The sequence below is a fragment of the Panthera uncia genome (assembly GCF_023721935.1).
Source record: "Panthera uncia isolate 11264 chromosome A1 unlocalized genomic scaffold, Puncia_PCG_1.0 HiC_scaffold_17, whole genome shotgun sequence".
Taxonomy (NCBI): Eukaryota; Metazoa; Chordata; class Mammalia; order Carnivora; family Felidae; genus Panthera; species Panthera uncia.
The window spans coordinates 124,239,966-124,265,409 of record NW_026057577.1 but is presented as its reverse complement, the minus strand read 5'-3'; the positions used below and the strand labels follow the sequence as shown (position 1 = coordinate 124,265,409).

Genomic DNA, 25,444 nt, shown 5'->3' with positions numbered 1-25,444 from the left:
CGAGACAGGCTAAAAGCAGCTTGTTTTTGGACGGCGACGCAACCAGACGCAGCCGGTCTTAAGAACCGAATGGCCCTGCTCGTGGCCCCGAGAGTTGCGCTATAAAGCCCTCTGCAAACATACAATCACCGTATTCGTTCCCTTGCTAACATTCATGAAATTCGTCAAGGCTGAAAGGGTATGCGCAGCCTTCCCACTGCACACAGGAACCACTGGTCTGCTCACCTGAAATTAAAACACCGCCTCGCCTCTCGTTCGAACAGCGCTTTTGTTTACAAGACGCTTTCACAAGCGTTATCTGACTTGACCCTCACGCCAAGCCTTCGAGATGACCCCCGATATCATTAGTGCCTGTTTTACTGTTGAGGAAAGGATCCTGTCCGCAGACCGGTGCTAAGGGTCACCCTCTCCCCGATGAAGGAAGCAGCTTCCCGGCGGAGGGGACAGCACATGTGACGCCCGCGGCCCCCATCCTCTCACCTGGCCAGCGGGCCGGGCTACCACCTCCTCTCCGTGACCGGGAACTTAGTTAGGCCCGTGGCGGCGGGTGACCGGGGTCTCCGTGGTCCTCTCGATCTCCGCTTGCTCTCGGCCTCAGACCCTCGACCCCACAGTGCCTCACGCTCTCCCCATCGGGCTCACGGTCCGATCTCGCCAGACAGTGTCTGGAAGGACCGGGAAACCCCGCGTCGGCCGCAATCGTCCAGGATTTGGGACCCACTCTCCGAGGCGACGGCGGTGACGATCACTAGAAGGCCCGCAGGCTCCGCCGTAAGGAAAACCCGTCCCCAGTCAAGAGGCTGACATTTCCCAGGCAGCCTGAGCGCCGCCCACTTCCGTTTCCCCACCTACCCCATGGGTCGCCCAGCCCCCAGCCGCAGGGGGTTGTGGGTATCTCAAAGGCGGGTAAAGTAGCCAGGAAGGAAGTAGCGGAGAGCCTGCTAGACTACAAGTCAGGGCTGAAACTACAGTTCCCAGCAGGCAGCGGGGCTGCAGACGGCCGCGGCGGAGGAGAGCGAGTAGAAGAGCCTTGCGCGCGCGGTGAGGATGGAACGTTGCTAGAGTTCGCGGGTCTTGCTGCTGGGGGTCGGAGCTGCACGCCGCGAGCCGCCGCGTGCCAAAGCGGGAATCCCGGTGGCGGACAGTTCTGCAATTAATGCACCCATTTAAAACTCCAGAACTTGTGGACGCCATGCACAGGTAAACGGATTGCAAAAGGGGGCAGAGCGTGCATGAACCGTCTTAATTGTTTTAGGCCGCGAAAAATGCTACTTGCTAATATTGTTACTAATGCTGTAGAGTGAATAGTTGCTTAGCCCCTTTGGGAAAGCGTGGATGGCTGGATGCTTTAGTGCGGTGATCAGTGTGCGGTTTTATTTGACTTCCCTTACTGAGCTTTCCTGCTATTTTCAGTCGCTGTATGATTGCTCTCCCTCTTGTCTATTCCCTCCACTTTAAGACATTCTCAAGGCCTTCTACGTGATCGTAAATCAAAAAGCCTTTTTGATTTGCTTGGTTATTTTCTCTTTCCTACTTGGAAACTCGCCGCCGGCGCTTAAGATATGCAATTTTGTGAGCCACTGTGAAAGTTTTCTGCATTGCATAACTTGCAGTTTCATTTAGGCCTATCTTTTAATTACTCGGGTGTGTTTTTGAAAGGAACGGGCCGGGGCGGGGGGGGCTTTTGTGCATTTCTGCAGGAAACACCTCCAGGAGATTCCTGACCAGGGTAGCAACGTTACTACCAGCTTCACATGGGGATGGGATTCTAGCAAGACTTCTGAACTGCTGTCAGGCATGGGGGTCTCCGCCCTGGAGAAAGAGGAGGTGGACAGTGAGAATATCCCCCAGGAACTGCTCTCAAACCTGGGCCACCCTCAGAGCCCCCCACGAAAACGGCTGAAGAGCAAGGGGAATGACAAGGATTTTGTGATAGTCCGCAGACCTAAACTAAATAGAGACAGCTTTCCAGGTAAGGTAAACTGGCGGTCACATAAGAGGTGTATTGAACTACTTTATTGGTAATCTTTGTTTAGTGATCTTTAGGATGGCACATTTTCAAAATTGCCTACTTCTGAAGTCATTTTCCAAAAAAGTGGGACAAGTCATTTTCACAAATCTGCAGGAATCTTGGTAGATATATATTTTTAGATGCACAGTTGACTTTTAACCCATGTGAAATTTTAACCCAGGAGAAGACATACCTACCTCTTAACTTTGAAGTGAATCTGCATGTTCAAAGGCCAGCTCAGTGCTACTGATAAATGGGAACATAACCAATAATCTTGTAGGATTTTGTTATTGTTGTTTATATTCTGCTCTGTAGCCTTGGTTGAGGGTTTTGGGGTTTTTTGTTATTGTTGTTTTGTTTTTTGGCCATATTTGCTTTAGTGATTTCCAAAGAACTGCTAAAGTGAATGTTAACTATGTGTAGGGACTTCTCTCCCCAGGTCCCTCCCAAGTGGGATTCTTCTGGTATGCTGTGTCTACATTACTGCCAGCATTATGTGTTCAGTCACCCAGCCAAAAACCTGAGGGTCAGTCCCATTCTGCCATCCTCCAGCATCCAGCCAATCATTGAATCTTTCCCTCTTGTCTCCAGGATGTTTTTCAAGCTCTCATTATCTCTTGCCTGAATATTGGAATGGCTCATAATTCCAGGCTTATCCTCTGCAGATCCATCCCCAGAGCTAGAGCAGACTGACTGAAATGTAGAACTCACCATATCATTTCTGGCTTTGATAGCTCCCCGTCTCCAGGCTTTTCAAACAGATCAGCATGTGCCTCCCAGAGTGGATCAGAGCCCCAAGAGTACAGAAGGCCATAGGGTAAAGGTAGTACAATAATACTGTTTCTTGCTAGAAGGTATTAAAAACATTAAGCCAGCACATTTTTGCTGAGCACTTACTATGTGCTAGGCATTGTTCTAGGTGTTAGGGATTGTTAGGGATTCGGCAACAAACAATGTAAACATTCCTGATCTCAGGAAGCTTCTGTTGGAGAGAGAGGATGCAACAGACATAATAAATGTGATATGTAGAATGTTAGAAAGCAATAAATGCCATGGCCAAAAACAAACATAGAACAAGTTGAAAGGGATTGGAAGTCCTGGGGTGGATATATGGATTGCAGTTTTAAACAGGGTATTGAAGGGAAGCTTCACTGAGACATGAGCTTTTTAAGTAAAGGCATTAAGTGTGAGGAATGTGCCACGCAAATATCTTGGAGAAACGGGTTCCAAGCAGAGGGCATAGTCAGTGCAAAGACCTTGGGGCAGAAGCATGTCATGTTTGCTCAAGGAAGAAGGAAGACATGTGTGGAATGAGCTAAGGGTTGAGTAGTGGGAGATAAGGCTAGAGCTGGTATTGAGCAGAGTTGTGATGTGACCTTTTAAAAGGACACATTGATGGGATTAAACTGTAGGTGGTCAAGGGTAGAAATTTAGAGATTTGTTAAGAGGTATGGGGGTAGTAATAAGTATCACGTTCTGGATAGATTCTGACGTTAGAGTTGACAGAATTAGGCCATTGAGGTAGTCTGTAGAAGAGGTGATCAGAGGCTAAACAGGAATTGGGTGGGTGATAGCAGAGAAGAAGAGACAGATTAAAGAAATATTGAAGACGAAGTCTTACAGAGCCGGGGTAAATAAGTATATTCCTTAGTCCTCCCATTTGACTATCTTTGAAAAAGGGTTGGTTGGTTGTTTGCTTTGCTTTAAAAAATCTGTTGTTTTGGGGTATTGACCCTTTCATTAGGAATGAGAACCTACAGGTTATCGTCTGGAAATCTACATCAGGGGAGGGGGTGAATTAATTAGAAAGGCAATAAAGGATTGTGATCAAGTCAGACAGATCTGGCTTTGCATCCTAATTCTGCTATTTACCAACCTTGGGAAGTTATTTGAGCTCTCTTTGCCTTCATTTCTTTGTGAAATAGAATAATAATACCCACTTCATAGGTCGCTGTGAGGATTAAGGGAAAGAGTGCCCACAAAGCTCTTAGCATGTTGTGTGCACATAATACACAATAAGTAAATCCAGTTAATTTGGTCAACAAAATTTCTGACACTCATTTGGGAAGCTACTTCACTTTTTCTTTTGTCCTTAGTCCTGTTAGCCTGACCTGGTTAGTACAGAATTTTTTCTTTCAGAATTTAATGCTTCTGTTATTTTTAGCATCTGGAGTGTAGCACTAGCAATTTGGTGTTTGACCAACCAAATGTGGTGACAGACACCACATTTCTGCTAAGATGAGCATATTTTGATTAACTTGTCCAGGGCCAGTTGCTTTTAAACATTCAGTGTGATTCCTGTATGTCCTTCTGCATTCATACACAGAGATAGGGATGTATAAATAAAAAAGTCATTGTTAAGCAAGGCACTGTGGAAACGAGAGATTAAGGGATGGTTGCTGGCTTGTAGGACATTGCAAGTCAAGTTGAGGAGAAAGACAACACACCCTAAGAGAAGCTCACGGCAGAAGATGGCGACCAAAACACTAGCATCCAATGAGTAGTCTAGGTAGTAAGTGCAATTGGAGGCCAGAGGAAGGGAACCCCTTGGGCCAAATTGAACCAGGTACAGCTTCCCAGGTGCAGAAGGGCTTCCAGGGTGATTCCCAGTGGACGTGGACAATCTTCCTCCTTCCACTCAGCAAAAGTGGAGGCTCTGAGGAGAGGGAAAGATCTGGAAATGGCCCACTCAATACGTCTACATTGTTAAAACTGACCTCAAATATATATGCCTGAAGCAAGAAGAGAAAAAACAATGTTTTATTTTTATGTTTGTTACTACCTAAGGGAGAGGCAGGAATGAAAACTAATAATCTACATCCTATGTGTGTGGAATTGCACACAATATAGACTGGCTAATTGGTATGGAGTGTGGAGAGGTGGATTCCCTGATGCAGGATGAGAGACAGCTGGGTAGAGGATTCCCAGTGGGCCTCCAGTGTCTGTCTTTCTGTCTGTCTGTCTGTCTCTGTCTCTCTGTCTCTGTCTGTCTCTCTGTCTGTCTCTCTCTCTCTCTCTCTCTCTCTCTCTCTCTCTGGATCATCATTCCAGGGAGTTTTGTCTGCAGTTGTCAAGACAGGTGGCTAATGGCTCTGCCAGGATTAGGGCAGAATAAGCCACACCTGCTTTATGTAGGGATCTGGTGACAGTGGCCCTGGGCTGGGAGTTTTTCCTGGTTCCTCCCTCAGCAGTCTCCCTGCAGGCCCCCAGCCAGACTCATACACATCTGGCAACTAAATCCTCCTCATCTTTTTATTTTGGAAGATAAAAACTGTGTGACAAACGCTGTATCAGGACAGGTCTGTTTTGCCCTCGGGGTGAGTGTATGGAAGGAATTGGAAGTAAGTGGCCCAGTAGTGGGGTCAGTAACAAGCCCAAACAGGACAACTTCATTTTATTCATGTCATTAAATGCCTGTCTTGGTCCCTTTTCTCCCTACCCTCCGCCCCAGTGAAAACAGTGAAACACAGTGAAAACACCGTTGAACTAATTTGTTGATTAGCTTTCCCAGGGCTGTTAAACTGCTTGACATTCCAGAGCCTGCGGTGGTTCTCAGACTGGAGACTCTAAAGTTTAGTGTCTGCTGATATCCCCAAAGGAACTTGTTCAAAGTGCAAAATTCCTGAGATTCAGATCCAAGAAGTCCTGCCTTGAGCCCGGGAATCTGCTTTTCAATGCTCACAGGCAAACATTTTTCCTCCAATTTTTTTTTTTTTTTAAACCAGTAATAAATATATTTTACATTGCGATGCTGGGTGTGTGCCTGAAACAGAAATCTCACAAAACTGTAATTCCCCTTGCTAAGATACTTCCTATTGTGTTCCATTCCATTCTTTCAAAACAAGGCTGCTTCAACTGAATTGATTTCATGACTCACCAATGAATCTCAGCCCCCGGCTCCCAAAACTCAGCTCTGCAGGAGCCTTTATAGGGCCCTAAGAGGCATCTCTTTGCCCCGCAGCTTCCTTTCATTTATTCATGCAGCCAGTAATTAATACTGAGCATTCTAGAGGTTACTAATATAGCAGTGAACGTAACAGGCAAAAGACCTCCTCTCAGACCTCTTAGAGAGTGTATATACTTTACCTTATTCTCCAAATCCTAATTTCCATGGTTTCTCCACTCTCCCCACATTTCAGAGTTGAGCAAGTTTCTTACAGAAGTAGAGGGTTCTGGGGCTGAGGGGATCATTTGGGACCCTGCTTTTGTTTTACTGTGTTTTGCTTGGCAGAATGTTTGTGGTTTTTCAGAAAGGAAGCATAGATTGTTAATACTTAAAACAAGCTAACACAAGCAAATGTGAAGTGAGCCCCCACCCTTAAATATAAGAAACGGGAGGTGTGAGTGCTGGCTTATCCTTCAAGTCTACTTTGTTTATCCATGCTGAAGGAGAGGAGCAGTTTTGAGAGTCAAGAGTTTGTTTATGATTAAGATTTGGAATTTTAATTTGAATCTGAGTGTGGGTGATGTTCCAAGAAATAAATATTGCAAGGAAGTTGAGTAACCTATAGGGGTGCCTGGGTGGCTCAGTCGGTTAAGCGTCCGACTTCGGCTAAGGTCATGATCTCACAGTCTGTGAGTTCGAGCCCCCTGCTTCGGATTCTGTGTCTCCCCCTCTCTCTGCCCCTCTCCTGCTCATGCTCTGTCTCTCTGTCTCAAAGATAAATGAACACATTTAAAAAAAAAAAAAAAAAAAAAAAGGTGAGTAACCTATACTACAAAGATTTCATACATAGAAAACTCTTCAATAAGCCGCTCTCCCCAGAGGAGTTTGAGGCATGGGCAGTGGCGAAGTTATAGACGTGGACAGCTGGGTTTGCACGTGAAGGGTAAGTGGAAATGATGGTGGCTGAGGGTGACAGCCAGCAGGTTTGTGAATCTGGCCAGTTTTCACCCCTTCGTGGCTCCAAAGTGTGTTTAACAGCCTTTGTGTAGTTGAAGACTGGTGGCCGTGGGCTTAAATAATTGTTTCCTTTTCTGTGCAGGGCTGGTGTGCAGCCTTCGGGGTGTAGAAGAGGTGAGTGGAGGAAAGTCCTGCTCTGGACTCTCCCATCCGCTCAGGCAAACAGACCAGGCAGCAGAGGAGTCAGGAATCCAGGAAACAGATGGCTGATGTTTGGAGAATTAAGTATGGCAAGTAAAATTAGATTAAGCATATCACAAGCCTGGATACCAGCCGCTGGACCTGGAAGACAGACTTCTGCCCCATCTGCTTATACAGCAGCCAGTCTCAGGCTTCGGCACCTCTAGCAAGGGGCCCTAAGGTCCATGTCCTGTGATCAACTGAGGGAGTCCTGGGGACTTGGCTGCCAGCTGGGGCCGTGCATTTCCTTGGCCTTCGTTCCTTGCCTTCAGGAGCCAGCCTGCTTAATAACTCTTAGCATCTTTGTTTTACTCCCTCTCCCTGCCAGCCCTCCCTCCCTAGCCCTGATTGAGTTCTCTTCGCATTGTAAGTCAGGTTGAATTCTTACCTTCCTCCGTCTTGTAGAGCATCAAGCACTTAGAACAGGGGAGAGTGTGGGATGTTAGAGCATCCTGTGGTAGAAAGGACATCATTTGGAGTCAGACCTGGGTTTGAATTCCCACCCTGCCACTTGCTAGTTGTGTGGCCTTGTCGCACTTGTGTGTTCTTCTGCACTCCTCCCACCTCCCATCTCACAAACTACTCATGTACTGACCCAGGTACATTATCTTTTCGTCCTGGGTTTTTGTCTTCAGGCTTCTTGCCTCTGCATAGCAGCGCCGTGCCATTCCTTTGCAGGTACAGGGCCCACACCTGCAGTGCCCTCTGCTATCTGGCCAGCCTTCACATAGCCACCTCTTGGGGCTCTGCACCTGCACCTCAGGGTGTGGGGTTTTAGCATACTCAGAGCAGCCCCAGCTTTGCCTCCTGGCTCTCCTGCCTAACAGCCAATAGCCCCTTGGTGAGGTTATTTAACCCTGCTGAGGCCAGTTTCCTTATCTGTAAGATGGCATGCTACTAAATACACAGGGTTGTTGCATTTAGAGTCAGTGTGCTTAAATAAATGCTCGAGACTTTAGGGCTTTCAGTAAATGGCAGTGTTTAAATGTTGTTATGTATTTGTTTATTAGTTTGTCTCCAAGTGAGGCTGTTGGGCAGGGACTGTAGCTTACACCCAGCTCCCAGCACTTGTGCATTAATTAGGCACCCAGGAATGTTTGCTGAAGTGGAGCCATAGGCCAACCTTATCATTTTACAAATAAGGAAACTCACTGGTCCTAAGAAGCCAGCAGTCTTGCCTGTGTGTAGAATAAAGCCAGCATTCTTCTTTGGGCTGTCAGTCATTCCTTCGTGAAACATCATTTGAGTACTTTCTAATATTCATTGTCAGGCTCTCTCCTAGGCATTGGGTGTGTGGTATTTTCTTGATTAGCAAAGGGTAACTAGTCAACGCAAATGCAAACGCAGGATTGGCATATTCAGTTTGCATGAAGGGAGAGTAAAAGGTATGATGCATCTAGCAAAGCTTTATTGGATGCCAGTTATGGGCTTAGTATTGTGCGGTGTGCTGGGTGTGCAAATCTGGGTCTGGGGGCTGTGGTGGTGATCTGTAACGCTCCTCTGAGGGGGTAACAAGTTTAAGCCGAGATCTGAAGGATGAGTAGGAGTTGGACGGACGAAGACATCCAAATTCTAGTGTTAACCTTACTAGTGTGCTTCACTGCTTAGCTTTGCTGTCCTCTGCAAACCTCTGTGTTCCTTGCTGCCAATAGTGACTAGTTTTCCTCCTCGCATTTAAAAAAAATTTTTTATTTGAGAGAGAGATCATGAGTGGGGGAGAGGAGCAGAGGGAGGGAGGGGGGAGAGAGAGAGAAAGAGAGAATCCCAAGCAGGCTTCATGGAGCCCAATGCGGGGCTAGATCCCACAACCCTGGGATCATGACTTGAGACGAAATCAAAAGTTGGATGCTCAACCAACTGAGCCACCCAGGTGGCCCTCCTCCTCGCATTTTAATTACCTAGCTCATGTTGTTCTAATTGTTTCTGATTTCTTGTATGTTCCCAATAAAATAGGCACCAAATTCATTAATTTATTTCTCCTGCCCTGCACTTCACAACAAGCCTCCCTAATTTCCTTTTCCACTGTCTTTAGAGGACGCATCGTGCCCCATCCATAGCCCCTTGAAGCTCAGCACTCCTTTATGTGCCAGGTTTTCTCCTGCATACAGATATGACTGCTTGATGCCTTTCTCTGGGCAGGCATGTGGGAGTTAACATTTCTGCCCCACTCCCAGAAGCCCACACCCAGTGACTGAGAGTTGTTGGTGGATTAATACCCCAGCACCCATGCTCTTGGCTGAGACAGACAGCTCTGGGGCAGGGTGCTATAGGGTCTCCTGGAGTCCCCGGCAGACTTGAACTCCACTTGGCAATGGCGGTAACCTGCTTATTAACATTTCCCCGAATTAGCTTCTTTCCCTTCCATATCTCTTCACTTTCCAATGCTTCCTGGGATTACTTAGCAAAATAAACTACTTGACTTCAGGTCCTCAGGATCTGCTTCTGGAGGTCCCAAACTTAGATAGAGGGCTGTTTGGGCCTCTTGGTCAATCACATGCTCCAGCCCTCATCCAAACCCTATTAAAACCCAGTGTGTTTTCAAATAAGTGAAATTCCAAGCAGCAGTGAAAAGTCATCACAAAAGGCAAATTTGCAGCTTTAATGGAGAGAGGAGAGAGATAGAGGCAAGAAGGAGAAAGGAAAGTTTGACTCTGCTGCTTGATGTCTTCCCTTATATTATTTAATCTCCACAGGGAACTACTTTGCAAAATAAATCATTTTATTCCTGTTCCTGCAGATGTAGAAACCGAGCCCGAGGGATTAGGTAACTTGCTCAGTATTCACAGACTTGGGCCACAGAGATGCATTCCCATCAGCATGCTTCCCTTCCAGTGGTTCTCACCCTCGGGGAGGCCAGGCACCTGGTGTCACGAGGAGTGGACAGATCGTAGTGCAAGCCCTAGTGTGGTCTCAATATCCTGGATTTGAAATAACGAAGCGTGTGACTTTGTTGCCAAATCCAATGCTAGAATCTGATCTACGTATTCAAGAGGCACCAGAGGTCAGGGAGTTCAGAAGAGTTAATGGAAGGAGAACTTAAGAAAAGCTAATGTATCAACTTTTTTGAATTTGGGAAGCAGAGCAGGAGCCGTATTTGAGAACCCCTGTCCTCTGTCCATGCTGAGCTTGGAGGAGCCTTGGGGTGAAGGGGGGTTGTTGCCACACTGAGAAGCCTCAGAGTGATCTCCAGCTGCCTCCCTGCATTGTGGTCCAGGGTCAGCATGGATGATCTGCCCTCATCCCTTTACTTCTGGTTTCAGGGCCTCAGTGAATCATTTTGTCCTCAGGGAGGGAGGGGCAGGCATTCATTGAGCAACTGCATATTTCCTCATTTTTCAGTAGAGCCCACTTCCTCCAGGAGGGCTTCTCTGATCTCTCCTCTACCACCATCCACTGCACAGCACAGCACTGTGATCCCTGTTGCAGCCCATTATGATACTTCATTGAAATTTCCCGTTTGTGTCTCAAACCCTGAGCTGGCCATCCCTTTTCATATTTGTAGAACAGACACCCACAGATAGGACATGTTCAATAAGTATATGCATGTATATATCATACGAATGTATCAGACACCATGCGAGTTCCAGGAAATACAAAGATTATTTTTTTTAAAAAATACTTTTTTGTTCCCAAGAACTCATGGCCCAGCAGGGGCAGGGGCTAAACAAATGAGTAAGTAAATAATAAAATTGTGGTTAAAAAAAAGTTACCCATTTTTGGTGATGTCATGGGAAGCCTTCCATAAGCATTGGGGCTCCAATAGCAACTTGATTTTAAATTAATAGCAATCGGGGCAGGCACAGCACGTACAGGGCCTCTGAGATGTGGTGCAGAATGACTCATTCTACAAATTACAAGTAAGTCCAAATGGCTAGAACATATTTCTAGGTAATGAACCTAGAAAAATGAGTGGGTCCGTGACATAAATTTCATGCCAAGCAGTTTGGACCTTAGGCTACATATTTGGGGGGGACCATGGAGATGTTCAAACTTGGAAAGATTGCCCAAGAATACCACCCAGAGACAGCAAGTGCCACGTTTATCACCCTCAGTGCTTTTCTCCATCATGTTCTCCACAGAGCCTGGTTCAGTGTACCTGTGCAGGAAATCCACCTTTTAGATAACGGGGAAGAGGGACAGTGTGTTAGTAATCAGGGTTCTCCAGAGATGTGGAAAAAATAAGAGATGTAGGGAGATGTATTATAAGGACTTGGCTCACACTATTACGAAAGCTGGGAAGTACCCAGGTCCACAGTGCAAAGGCCCAGGGACCAGGAGAGCAGATGGTTCCATTTCACGTCTGAAGTCAGGAGATCCATGTCCCAGCTCAAAGGCAGGGAGAAAACCAGTTCTCATCAGGACTTGGATTGAATGAGATTCACTCACGTTGGAGAAGGGAATCTGTGTTTCTCAGTCGACAGACTCCAACGTTCATCTCCTCCAGGAACCCCTCACAGACACACCCATGATAGTGTTGAACCAAATATTTAGCCTGCCCCTGACCCAGTCAAGCTGACATCAGTCTTGTGAACCATCACAGAAGGGAGAGGATAGCGCTAGACTTGGTGTACAATAGCGAGTGGAGGTACAAGGAGACTGACTAGGAAGGTGAGTTACTGAACTGATCTAAACACTCAGTATTTCTTCCATGCATACCTGTTTCCTTCTTGGCCATTGTCCTATTATCCTGATCTTGTGGGTTATGTTCTGTATGTTCCTATGTAAGAGTTCTATTTAGACATTGCTTTTATAAGACAAAACTCATCTTAAAATATCCACCTTTTCCCCCCTTCAGTTTTCTTTTGTTTTTAATGTTTTTGTTTGAGAGAGAGTGTATGCAGGGGAGGGCAGAGAAGGAGACACAGAATCTGAAGCAGGCTCCAGGCTCTGAGCTGTAAGCACAGAGCCTGACACAGGGCTCAAACTCGCAAACCATGAGATCGTGACCTGAGCCAAAGTAGGACCCTTCTACTGACTGAGCCACCCAGGCGCCCCTCCAGTTTTTTGTTTGTTTGTTTGTTTGTTTGTTTGTTTGTTTTTTAACACAGCCCAAGCAATCCTCTCAGAACTTTCTGTGCTCCGCGCTCTCTGGTGGTTCCTCACAACATTCAGAGTCAGAGCTAAAGGTCTCATGATGTAGAGTCCTGCATGACCTGGCCCCAACATCTCTCATCTTCTGTCACCTCCCTGCTCATTCTTCTGTTCCTCAAAACAAACATTCTGTTCCCTATACCTAGAAAACATGGCTCCCTAATTTTGTGCAAGCCTTTGCTCAGTGATCGCTGTCTCAGTGAGGCCTTCCTTGACCGCTTTGTTGAGATTCTGAACACTGGCCCCTGTACTTCCTGTCCTCTCTTTTACTCTGCTTAACTTTTCTGCATAGCACTAATCAATTTTTCCAGATCTTGTAATTTATTTTTACATGTGTGATTGTTTCCTCCCACTAGAATGTAAGTCCCATGAAGCTAAAATGCTTTGTCTATCTTATTTATTGCTCTCTCCCCAACACCTAGAATGCTCCCTGGCACCATAGTAAATAGAGAGATAGATGAAAGCACCCTTCTGATAGTGCACTTGTAGGCAAATGGACTTCTGAGTGCTTTCTGTAAATCTGAAAGAAAGAGGAAAAAACTTCATTTGCCTTGTAGATAAGGTCAATACTTGATGGCTGAATCCACCACCGAATCCACTTCTGAGAGAAACCAGGCATTTCTTAACCATGGAGGGCATCAGTGACATTATTGTATGCCATGGAGGGGGGGACTTGCTCTGTACCGCCTTTAATATAGCCCTTACTAAGGTTGGCCAGCAGATGCTGAAGGGAAAAATGATATGAAAAGTATTCTTGGTTTTCTCTTTTCTCCTTTGCTGAGAAGGTGTGGTGCCTCACCACAGGGTACGGAGACAGTGGGTGAACAGAAAAACAATTGTGGGATGAGTAATTCGATTACCCTGTAAGTTAAATGTTGTGTATCCTTTAAGTGCATGAAAAGACTCAGTAGACTTAATTGGGTGAATGAGTGGTGATTAGAAGACACATTGTTTTTCTCCCTCAAAGGTGTTTCATGGGACTCCCTTCCGGACGAGCTGCTCTTAGGAATCTTTTCCTGTCTGTGCCTCCCTGAACTCTTGAAGGTCTCCAGTGTTTGTAAGAGGTGGTATCACCTAGCGTAAGTATTTTTTACCCCTTTTGGTTTATGTGTGGAAGGAGAAGAGAAGGGTTATTTATTTATTCATTTGGATCTAGTGAAACTAGAAAAACAAGAAAAATACAGTACCACAAAGCAAACTAGGTATCTTCATATATTAATAATAGTGACTTCATTTCACAGCGGAAGGGAAGAGTCTCCTGGAGGTGTAAACATACCCACCTCGGAGAACTTTTTCCTGTATTATTGCTGGTTGGATGCCGACTCTCGACCAGGTGATGTTCTAGGAGTGAAGGGGGATGCCAACGGTTTCTCACACCCGTGGGCCAGGCAGTGAGCGCAGAGGGGAGAACACAGGTCCTGGTATTAGATCCAAATGCGAACCCAGTCTCTGCTACCTAGCACTCTGGGACCTTAGTGACGTTCTTGACACTTCTGAGCCTCGGTCCCCCCATATATACAATGGAGATCGTAGTACCTTCCAGACAGTTATGAGGATGAAGCATAAAGATGGCGGTGCAGTGCCTGGCTCGTGGAAGCGTGTAGCACATGGAAACCAATAGTTACGGGTGTCTCTGTTGGTTCGGGATTGCCCCTTTTCAAGTGTGAACGGTGAGCTGCACAGGGAACGTCTCGGTGAGTTGGAAGGCAGTAACAGGCCAGAAGTGGGGGAAGGCTTTGTTTGCAGTTAGAACTTTTGTCCATTCTTCACCACCTGTCCTCCCTGGCCAGCCACTAGCCATCCTTTGTGCTTAAAGGCCATCTATCTCTCTTCTCCCTGCACATCTCTGGAGTTCTTATTGTGAGCCAGCAAGAGCCCCTTCCCGTCCATTCAGGGGTGTGTGGGCAGTAAGACGCCCCGGGTATTTACAGAGTGGGTTGTTTGCTTAGAAGAGCCACGGGGAGGTGTGCACCCCTGGAATGCTGGAGCCAGTGGTGGCAGAGTTTCCCTGATCCCTCCCTAAGTGACCCCATATCGATTTTCTTTCAGCCAGCTCTCCTCTTCATGCAGAGTCTGTTAATCTTTGTATCAGTTGTCATAAAAGCAATAACCAGCATTTATTAAGCACTTGTTATGTGCCAGGTACTGTAGTCGTGCCTTCTTGTTAATAGAAGTCAAATAACACGTTGACAGTTTCTTTATGCAGCGATATTTCAAAGCCCTGCCGGTGGTCTGCATATTTCAAGTAATATTAAAGAATAAAATTCTAGTAGGCATTGAAAATGTTCCCTCATGTGCTTGATCTCATGTTTTCTTTTTTTTGTTAAGTTGAATTAAACTGTGGCTATTATACAGCCCCCTGGTTTACTGTTCAGTACATTTTAGTACCTCATTTTTGCTTTAGAAACACTATCCAAAATCTAAGTAATATTTTTCCTTTTTCCTTTCACATTAGTTCATACAACTACATATATTTCCATGCATGTATATACGTTTTTTGTTTTTGTTTTTAAGCTTAAAGGGTATTGTAAAACAGCCAAACTCCTTTTTAGGGTTCCTTTTTCCTAGTAGATATTTGATAGTACTATTTCTTAATAAAGTACAGTTGACCCTTCAACAACATGGGGGTTTGGAGCACTGACCCCACCCAGCCCAGTCAAAAATCCACATATAACTTTTGACTCCCCAAAAATTTAACTATGAATAGACTACTATTGACCAGAAGCTTTACCCATAACATAAACAGTTAACACAGGTTTTATATGTTATATGTGTTGTATACTCTTATTCTTACAATAAGGTAAGCTAGAGAGAAAATGTTAAGAAAATCATAAGAAAAAATACATTTACAGTACTGTGCTATAAAAAATCTGCATGTGGGGCACCTGGCTGGCTCAGTCGGTTAAGCGGCTGACTTCGGCTCAGGTCATGATCTCGCGGCCCGTGAGTTCGAGCCCCGTGTCGGGCTCTGCGCTGACAGCTCAGAGCCTGGAGCCTGTTTCAGATTCTGTGTCTCCCTCTCTCTGACCCTCCCCCGTTCATGCTCTGTCTCTCTCTGTCTCAAAAATAGACGTTAAAAAAAAAAATTTTTTTTTAAAAAATCTGCATGTTAGTGAACCTGCATAGTTCAAACCCATGTGCAAAGGTCAGCTATAGGGTTGACCTCCCTCCTTTTAGTTATATTTACATGTTACTTAGGGTGATTGTGGTAACTCATTTATGCTTATCAAAAACAGCAGGTGGGATCATTTAGGCAACTTTGAACCTACCTACCTATTCAATAAGGTATATTGAAATACATATATAGATGAAGATGGAAGCTAATCTGTGAGATGAGCAAGAAATGGTCAATAGTATCTCAAAAGTATCATAGCTAATTGTATTATCAACTCAGAAACACAGCTTCCTTTGGAATTTGCTTCAAGGTGATTTATGGCCATCTCCCCCTTGTTCTGTAACAGTGGTAAGAGCCTCTGGTATCCAGTGCCCCTGACTTAACTAAGGACCTCCTCTTTTCCAGGTTTGATGAGTCCTTGTGGCAGACCTTGGACCTCACAGGTAAAAACCTGCACCCGGATGTGATTGGCCGGCTGCTGTCTCGAGGGGTGGTTGCCTTCCGCTGCCCACGATCATTTGTGGATCAACCATTAGTTGAACATTTCAGGTAAAAAAAAAAAAAAAAAAAAAAAAAACTAGAAAAGACAATTTCTAAATCTTGAGGTAGAAGCAGATGAAAAGTTGCTTTTTTTCTGTGTCCAGCCTTCTGGCCTGTGACAAGTCAGCTATGCAGTGGAATGTTAAGTGCATGCTTTGCTGTATGGCCTTTATGTTGAAACTTGGCACTGCTTACCGTGATCCCATTCCCACTTTAAGTCAGGGTTACTTACGGGCTCTTCCTGAGGGTCAGAGATGCACATTTTGCTTCTCAAGGGGGTGGTCCTCAGCAGATGCTCCTTGTGAGTCGCTTGAGGCAGGGGCCGTGCACAGTACTCAACCAGCCTAGCTCTTGCCACACTGGCCAGTTCTGATAAAGACAGTGTGTGAGGAGTCTTCCTGGATTTTGTAGCTCTGGGTTTCTGATCCAATGGTGGACAGATTTGCAACCTGAAAGAAATGCCCTCTTTTTGTTTGCTTTTTGGAATGTTTTTGAAAAACTGCTTCTCTTTTCCTCGTAGTTTTGCAGTATGGTTTAATGCCATCCCAAGCTTGAGTGGGATGACTAGATACTGAACAGAAAGATAAGCTAAAAATGGCAGAGTTAAGGACAAAACAGGGATCCCAACTCTAGTTCTTTCCCCTTCCCTCCATGGTCATATGACTGCACCCCTCTTCCACTGGTGTTTATCCTTCTCCCATGGCTATTCCTTCTGGGTCTTCTTCACATGTGCCTCTTTTTCTGCTACTCTGGGGTCTGTCCCTGGCTGCCTTCCTCGATCCACACACTGTCTGGACATGCTGTCATACACCCACAGTTGTGCCAGAACCTTCCAATCCTCTTCTCTAGTTCATCCCTCTCTTTCAAACAACTGGGTCCAATTACCTAGAAACTTCCACACCTGTGTTTCCTCCAGGCCTCTCAATATTAGCCCTTTACAGCTTGCTCTTCTGCTGTCTTTTCTGTTTCAGTAATTCACTCACTCACCTTTGCCTCGAGGCATCATACGCAGAATCTTCTTGTCAGCCACCTCCAGCTCGTTCTCATCATGCCCACTGACTAATTTCCTAAGCAAAATGGGCAGCACCATTTTGACCTGGCAGAAATCCTCCTGAATTTTAAAATGAGTGAGGGAAAGGAGTTACTAGTAGCAATTATTTTAAGACCAAAACTGTACTTGAAATGTGTAGTAAGGATCCTGTTTGTGATTGGCTGCTCATTTGGGGAGGGGATGAGGTTGGATTTGATCTGGAGGTACTTGTGTGGGCCACCTTACGTAGCCTCTCTTTTCTCCCGTCTGTGTTCAGCTCTTTCCGTGTGCAACACATGGATCTGTCCAACTCTGTAATCGATGTGTCTACCCTCCACGGCATTCTGTCCCGGTGCTCCAAGCTGCAGAATCTAAGCCTGGAAGGCCTCCAGCTGTCAGATCCCATTGTCAAGTGAGTGGCCGTCAGAAACATGTCCCACAGGCAGTTGTTTTCTGTATGTTAATTTTGTTTCCGGAATATATGTGGGGTGCCCTTCTGTCCATCTCCAGATGGACTCAGAAAGTATCTGTGCTTCTGCAGTACTGTGCGGGACTCATCCAGGCAATGCAAGTTGGCATGCTAACTATATGCCAGGCCTTATGCGAGGTTCTAGACAAGCAAGGATGAATAGAGGCCCACTCCCTGCCCCATTCATGGGAGAGACAGATAATTACAGTGCAGTGTGTTTGTTAGATGCATGCATCCCACAGAGAGACCTAGTTAAATTTAGGGAGGGCAGCCTCCTCAGAGGAAGTGACTCTTAAGCTGAGTATTGGAGATATTCAGGTTGGAGATCCCCATGTGACAAGGTAAAGAAGCAGTCTAGGTAAAGCCGCCTGTGCAGTTCTAAACTCTGAAGTAGTTGGGAACTGCTAGAGCGTAGGGCACAGTGAGGAGGTGACAGGAGGCGAGGACCCGATCATAATGGGCCCCTGCCATGCTATAAGAAGTCTGGACTCCATGATAGGCACTGAAGAGGGAAGCGTCGTAAAGAGAGTGGATCTGAGAATGGAAGGAACATGTCAGAGTTGAAATTTAGGAAAATAACTTGTTAGGCACCTTGGCAGGTTAATCAGACAAGGAAAAAACTAGACTACTTAAGACGGTTTTGTGTTCACTCAGGTAAGAAATGATGAAACCTGATGTAAAAAATACATAAAATTAACTACCAACATTTATTGGGCACTTTCAAAGGTCATCTCATAAATTCTCACAGCAACCTATGATGTAAGCTCTTGTTCAGATATGAAAACTGAGGCACAGAGAGGTTGAATAACTTGTCCAAGGTCTCACAGGTAGTTAAGTGGCAGAACCAAGATTTGAACTTGGTTATAGATTGTGATTCCAGAACTCTAGCTCTTAATCACTGAATTCCACTAACACAAGGCATTTGAGAATGCAGAAGAGAGGGCAAATTTGAGAGAAGTTTAATTGAAAGAACCTGGAGACTTGACAAGTAAAAGTGTGCCTACAAGTTAGTGCTAATTATGGATGAAAAATAAATAATGTTTATTCCATCATTCTTTTCTTTTTTTAATTTAAAAACTACATTGGGGCTCCTGGGTGGCTCAGCCAGTTAAGCGTTCCACTCTTGATCTCAGCACAGGTTTTGATCTCATGGTCATGAGTTCAAGCCCCGCATTGGGCTCCATGCTGGGCGTGAAACCTATTTAAAAAAATAATAAAAAATAAATAAAACTACATTGATTAGTATTTCTTGTGTGCTTCCTTTGTGCCAGGCATGTACTGAGCCCTTTATCACATTATATAATTTAATCTTAACAACCCTACCAAGAAGGTACTGGTACTGCCATTTCACAGATGAATTAACTGAGGCAAAGCATCCTGCTTGGTGTCATACAGAGTGAGACAGGAGTTGAAACTCACTTCTGGCTCAAAGCCCTGTGTGTTTGAGTACTTAACTTCTCTAGCCTGTTTTCCTCAGAATGCTTACTAGTTGAGTAATAGTGCGTATTGGTATTCTGACATTTTCCTCCTTTTCCAGTAACCTAGCACAGAACTCAAATTTATTGCGACTAAATCTTTCTGGGTGTTCTGGATTCTCCGAATCTGCCCTGAAGACTTTGCTGAGCAGCTGTTCCAGGTAAGAATGATGTGAGATTTGATTATAGAACTGTTTTGGCAAATATACAACTATCCCTCCCATGAGAGTAGAATCGAATATATTTCTTGAGTTCTTCCTGACTCTGTGCTCCTGATGGTAACACAGCATCCATCCTTTACCCTCTGAACTTTCTGTTCAAGCTGAGGAGGCAGATCACTTGGGTTTGCTGGGGATACTTGTATAGTGATCCCCCTTCTTTTTTTACTATTAAAATAAGGGAAATTTAGTACTGTGTTTATCAACAGTCCGGTTGAGATTAATCTGTTTATATGTGACTATGCAGTCAGGCCTTTTCCCTATAATATCTGTAGACCTAACTTATGCAAATATCATAAATTTGGGTGGCTCCATGAAAAATAATTTTTGTGTCATATAATAATGTTAGTATATAAATAAAGGCTACAGTTACAGATACTACTAAATGGGAGGGGGACATGGCTCACAGAATACACAATACTGTGTTGTGTGTGTGCATTTGTGTGTCCTTTTTAATAATTCTTAATCTTTCTACTGTAGCATTGTATGTGTGTCTCTTTAATTTTTTTAATGTTTATTTATTATTTTGAGAGAGAGAGAGCACAAGCAGGGGAGGGGCAAAGAGAGAGGGAGACACAGAATCTGAAGCAGGCTCTAGGCTCTGAGCTGTCAGCACAGAGCCTGACATGGGGCTCGAACTCACCAACTGTGGGATCAGGACCTGAGCTGAAGTCGGACACTTAACTAATGAACCGACCACCCAGGCACGCCCGTATATCTCTTTAATCTGTTGAAAGTAGATTACCTTTGGATAAAAATGTTCTCAGTGAAGTAAAATGTGTAACCCTACATTTATTCAGCAGCAACCCTATTCAGGAATAGGTTTTGTGGTTTAATGGTTGGATATTGTCTTTGAATCCTTCATTTGCTCAGTTAGCAGAGGCCAGGTAAGATGAAGTGGCTTTTTGCAATGTCAGCATTTCTTTATTGGGAATCCCTGGTATAATCCACCGATACATATTTTTTTAGTGTCTCGAGTGATTGTTCAGTCTCTGGTTGTTTGCTAACAACATGGTTGGTTGAAAAAGAAAACAGCCTAGAGTTTCTCCATCTAGTCCTGTAATGAGGTTTGAGCCATCTAGAGGAGAGTGTTCCTTCCATTTCCAGAAGGGGGCATCACTCACTAAGGCAACTTTCTGAGGCAAACCAGGGCAGGGGAGTGTGTCAGGAAGGGAGAAGGCAGTTTCAGGTGAGCAGAGGGAGGTAGCTGCTTAGAGAAGCAGAGGTTCTGTGCGTGAAATGGCAAGGACTCTATCCATGGCTTTGTGTTCTCTTTGCAGCTTGAGACAGTGCTACCTACAGAACTCATTCCTGTGTTGTGCTTTCACGCTTTCCTTATTTCCCCTCTGGTGTGCAGATTGGATGAGCTGAACCTCTCCTGGTGTTACGACTTCACTGAAAAGCACGTGCAAGTGGCTGTCGCGCATGTGTCAGAGACCGTCACCCAGCTGAACCTCAGTGGCTACCGAAAGAATCTCCAGAGGTCAGGTAAGACCCACTGGACACTGGACCCTTAACAGCGACCACACCGGCAGAAGGTTTCATTTACTGCAGAGCTTCTAAGTGCTGTCCTGCCTCCATTGTCTCAGTCCAGTATGCATAGTCTTGTTCCCATTGTCCAGAGGAGGTAGCAGCTGATTGGAAGGGTTAGGTGATGGACAGCCGGTGGGGTAGCATCAGGATTCGAATCCAGAATCTGGAAGTGAAAGCCTTTGTACTTTCAACCAATTTAAGCAGAACTTCTTTTAGTCAGCTGAATTGTTAGGTAAGACCCCCAACATAGAATAGATGAATGCAGTGTTTGATCAGTAAGCAGTGGTGCTCAACCAGGGAGAGTTTTCCTGCCAAGGGGACATTCGGGGACGTCTGGAGACATTTGTGATTGTCACAGCTGCAGGGGTGCTACTGGCATCCAGTGGGCAGAAGCCCGGAATGCAAGAAAGCAATGCACAGGACAGCAGAACACAAAAAGGTAATCTGACCCAAATGTCAGAAGTGCCAAGGTTTGAAAAACCCTGTTCTCAGCCCTGTTTATAAGATCATATTACAACTCTTCTTAATTCAGTCTAAGAGGATCATGATGTTGTTTAGTTTAATACGGGCATTTGAAGTCAGGGGTAATGTGTGAATAGCCAATAGTCTTTATAAGCCTCGACATTCAGTTGTGCTTTAATCTTCTAATATTGGCAAAACCTCAATTTGCAGAGATAAGTGTTTGCAAATGGCACAGGTTTTTTTTTTTTTTTAATGGCTTCCCCTTGAGCTCTCAGGCTGCGGACCACACAAAGCCTTGTGAAGCTGCCACCGCACCTCAGCCGTGTCTTTATGACTTGATGTTAGCTCATAACTGTTTTATTTATTATAGAGTTTATTATACTTTAAAAGATTTGGATCAGACATTTGGAGAATGTATCTTCTTAGAATATTAGTATTTGAGACATGCTTCTCCAGAACAAATGTGTCTTCGGCCAAGTAAGATGTATCAGGCAGTACAGAAGAGGAGCTAGATTCTTGGGAGCGGCCACGGAGTTGAGTCCTTTGCCTGTGCCCAAGTCCAGACGCCCGCATCTTCAGACAGGGGATTATTTTCTTTTCTTTTTTTTTTTAATTTGATTTTTTATTTTTTTAAATTTATATCCAAATTAGTTAGCATATAGTGCAACAATGATTTCAGGAGTAGATTCCTTAGTGCCCCTTACCCATTTAGCCCATCCACCGTCCCACAAGCCCTCCTGTAACCCTCAGTTTGTTCTCCATATTTATGAGTCTCTTCTGTTTTATCCTCCTCCCTGTTTTTACATGATTTTTGTTTCCCTTCCCTTATGTTCATCTGTTTTGTCTCTTAAAGTCCTCATATGAGTGAAGTCATATGACTTTTGTCTTTCTCTGACTGACTAATTTCACTTAGCATAATACTCCTCCAGTTCCAACCACGTAGTTGCAAATGGCAAGATTTCATTCTTTTTTGATTGTCGAGTAATACTCCATTGTATATATATATACCACATCTTCTTTATCCATTCATCCATCGATGGCCATTTGGGCTCTTTCCATACTTTGGCTATTGTTAGTGCTGCTATAAACATGGGGGTGTATGTGTCCCTTTGAAACAGCACACCTGTGTCCCGTGTATAAATGCCTAGTAGTGCAATTGCTGGGTTGTAGGGTAGTTCTATTTTTAGTTTTTTGAGGAACCTCCATACTGTTTTCCAGAGTGGCTACACCAGCTTGCATTCCCAAGGGGATTATTTTTTTTAGGCATCTGTAAAAGCAGCAGAGTGTTTTTCTTACCACTCTCCTATACACATGATACTTGTGTTTTACATTTTTCTCCTTTAAATACTGTTTTAAATCTGATTGCAGTATTATACATTCTCAAAAATACAGAAAATATGGAAAAACAGCAAGAAAAACAAATCATCAGTAATCTCACTAACATCTTGCTGCTTTTTTTCCTGCATAAAAGTGTTATTTATTTATTTATTTATTTATTTTTAAATTTTTTTAACGTTTATTTATTTTTGAGACAGAGAGAGACAGAGCATGAACGGGAGAGGGTCAGAGAGAGGGGGAGACACAGAATCCGAAACAGGCTCCAGGCTCTGAGCTGTCAGCACAGAGCCTGACGCGGGGCTCGAACTCACAGACCGTGAGATCATGACCTGAGCCGAAGTCGGACGCTTAACTGACCAAGCCACCCAGGCGCCCCTAAAAGTGTTTTTTAAAGTGGGACATAGTGCATGAAATACTTTAGAAAACCCTTTTATTCCCTCCAGATAATCCCATTTTTAGTAGCTCTCCTACATCATTGTCAGTGGCTGTGTGATATTCCATCAAATAGATAAAGAATGATTTATATTGATTGAATAATAATTCCTTCACTTGATCTCCTTGTAATGGACTTTTAGAGTCTTTCCAGTTTTTTCCTTTTATAAACAACCTTGTCATGAACATAAACAGACCTTTGAGTGCATTTCTAAGGGCGGGATCTTAAAAGTGAAATTGCTGAGTCAAGGATTGGGCTCTGTTCTTAAGCTCTGGGTAGTTCTTGCCAAATTGCCTCCCAAGGATTTTAAACTCCCACCAGTGAGCAGCCTCTTCACATTGAATCTCACCACTAGTTCTCTGCTCATCCCTAAGGCAAGAAAAGGTAGTGCCTCATATCTGAATTTGCTGTTTCTTTATTGAGAGTCTTTCTGAATGAACGATGTGCTAGCTGCAAGGTTGAGGAACTCTGCTATAGGCAAGCTGCTGTTAATTTGTCCCAAGCTTGGCTTAAAACACTTCTCTTTTTCCTCCAGAAAAGAATAGAGAGCCTGTTTACCAAGGTTTGGCAAGAATAATGGGTAATAAAATCGTGCTTGCTAGATACATTCAGGGCAAGGACAAAGACCTAGAGTTTAAGTTGAAGTATGTGTTTTCTTAATTATATAGTGGGAATCAGATTTTTTTAAATATCTTTAACAATGGCACACACTGCTTCACTATTTAGAAGATAATATAAATGTCATTTTAGCTCCCAGACTGGTGCCAGTCCACCCAGGTTCAACTTCCTGCTCTGCCATTTACTTTGTGGTCATGAGCAAGTTGCTAAACTTTCCTGTTCCTCAGTTTCCTCATGAGTAAAATGGAGGGAGTGGTAGTGAAGCCTGTCTCTTAGAGTTGCAGTTAAGAATAAATGGTTTAATCTCACATAGCATGTTAACGCTAGTGAGAGTACAATAATTGTTGGCTGTTACACCCCCACCGACCTCCCCATGGGGCAGTGGGGGCTGACCGAGGTCTTGGAGGACCCAGCTCTTGGTCTTGGATGTGCCCTTGACTTCTCTAGATGAAATCGCTCTCCCCTAAAATGATGGGTTAGATTTGGGGATTTGTAAGATGCCTTCTGGCTCAGGCAGAGCTCCGGTTAGTGGTGAAATGAAGGGGATCGTGTGTAGAGGGAATCTATACTCGTAAGCAGTGACTACTATTTACTAACCCTTTCTGCTGAGGGATGGCCAGGGCTTAAGTGAGGGCTGGAGACCAACCAGTTTTACCCCCCCCCCCCCCAAGGTTTTGTTCTTTCCTGGGTGGCATCAAAATAACATGGTATCTGATTTTGAGTTTTGTTGATGGCTGGTTGGCTGGCTAGGTGGTGGGTCACTCAAAATTGTACTGTGCGCTTCTTCGTTTTTTAGTCACTCATTAAACAAATGTTTATTGAGCACCTACGATGCACAAAGCCCTGTTCCAGACTTGGGAGCTGTGGCCTTGAACCAAACTGATGAAGTCACCCCTGTACAGCTTATGTTCTGGTGGGGGAGGCAGGCAACCAACAGATGACTAAATGTGATGAAAGGAGATGAGATGGAGGGAGAAAGAATGGAGCAGAGTGACCAGGCAGAGCACAGGCCAAAGGGGTTTATTTTCAAATGGAATGGCCAAAGAGGACCTCTCGGAGGAGGTGATGCTTGAACAAAGGCCTGAGTGAAAGGCATGAGCTGTATAGATAAGTGAGGAAAGAACATTCTAGAACTGAGGACCAGCAAGTGCAAAGGCCTTATATGGGAGGCAGTGTGTGAGAGGGAGGAAGGAGGACAGTGATAGGAGGTAAGGTAGCCCAGGGTTCTCTAAGCCGAGGCAGAAGCTTTGTTCGGAATTTTCCTGAGTGAGATGGGAAGCCGTTGTAGCATTTTGAGCAGGGAATGATGTGATATGATCTCACTCACCTTTAAAAGTCTTCTTCCAGTGCCATGTTGAGAAAAGGCTGTAAGAGCCTCAGGTGGTGACTTTGGAGGTGGTAAGAAATGATCAGATGGTAAAAAGCCAACAGAACAGGCTTCGGTAACAGACTGGATGTGGGATGTGAGAAAACAGTTGAGTGTGACTTTGGGGTTCCGGCCTAAGCAGCTGGATGGGTGGCTTGAGCACCTTCTCCGAGATGGAAAAGACTTAGGGAAGGGGCAGATTTAGAGAAGAAATGAAGTTTTGCTTTTAGGCATGTCACCTGTCACAGTGGGTGTGTTGAGGAGACGGTTTAAAATGCAAGTCTAGGGGCACCTGGGTGGCTCAGTCAGTTAAGCGTCCGACTTCAGCTCGGGTCACAATCTCGCGGTCCGTGAGTTCAAGCCCCGCGTCGGGCTCTGGGCTGATGGCTCAGAGCCTGGAGCCTACTTCCGATTCTGTGTCTCCCTCTCTCTCTGCCCCTCCCCCGTTCATGCTCTGTCTCTCTCTGTCTCAAAAATAAATAAACGTTAAAAAAAAAAAATTAAATGCAAGTCTAGGTTTAGGTTGCAGGGGAGGGACTGGGGCTGACGGCAGCCCCATGTTTTCCTTCCCACAGGAAATGAAGCTGGTTTTAAAAATAAATAACATCTACTGATTCATTTTCTGATTGCAAAGTAGCACATGTGACTTTCTTCCAAATTCT

At 44.8% G+C, this 25,444-nt stretch overlaps 2 protein-coding genes across 8 annotated transcripts in view; one reads left to right on the top strand and one right to left on the bottom strand.

The window, feature by feature from the left end:
• LMBRD2 (LMBR1 domain containing 2) overlaps positions 1 to 848 on the bottom strand; it is a 48,626-nt gene extending 47,778 nt beyond the window's left edge. For 5 of the 7 annotated variants that reach the window (XR_007461479.1, XM_049648166.1, XM_049648168.1 and 2 more), the window contains exon 1: positions 481 to 848. The gene's annotated coding sequence lies outside the window, so the exon portion shown is untranslated. The remainder of the gene's footprint in view (positions 1 to 480) is intronic. The other 2 variants (XR_007461480.1, XM_049648170.1) reach the window with 1 other exon arrangement.
• A 96-nt stretch (positions 849 to 944) lies between these two features.
• Positions 945 to 25,444, top strand: part of SKP2 (S-phase kinase associated protein 2) — a 32,857-nt gene continuing 8,357 nt past the window's right edge. Inside the window, exons 1-7 of the mRNA XM_049648171.1 lie at positions 945 to 1,200; positions 1,701 to 1,972; positions 13,153 to 13,264; positions 15,706 to 15,849; positions 17,148 to 17,282; positions 18,877 to 18,975; positions 20,390 to 20,520. Of these exons, the coding sequence (XP_049504128.1) occupies positions 1,157 to 1,200; positions 1,701 to 1,972; positions 13,153 to 13,264; positions 15,706 to 15,849; positions 17,148 to 17,282; positions 18,877 to 18,975; positions 20,390 to 20,520 (937 nt within the window). The 5' untranslated portion in view covers positions 945 to 1,156. The remainder of the gene's footprint in view (positions 1,201 to 1,700; positions 1,973 to 13,152; positions 13,265 to 15,705; positions 15,850 to 17,147; positions 17,283 to 18,876; positions 18,976 to 20,389; positions 20,521 to 25,444) is intronic.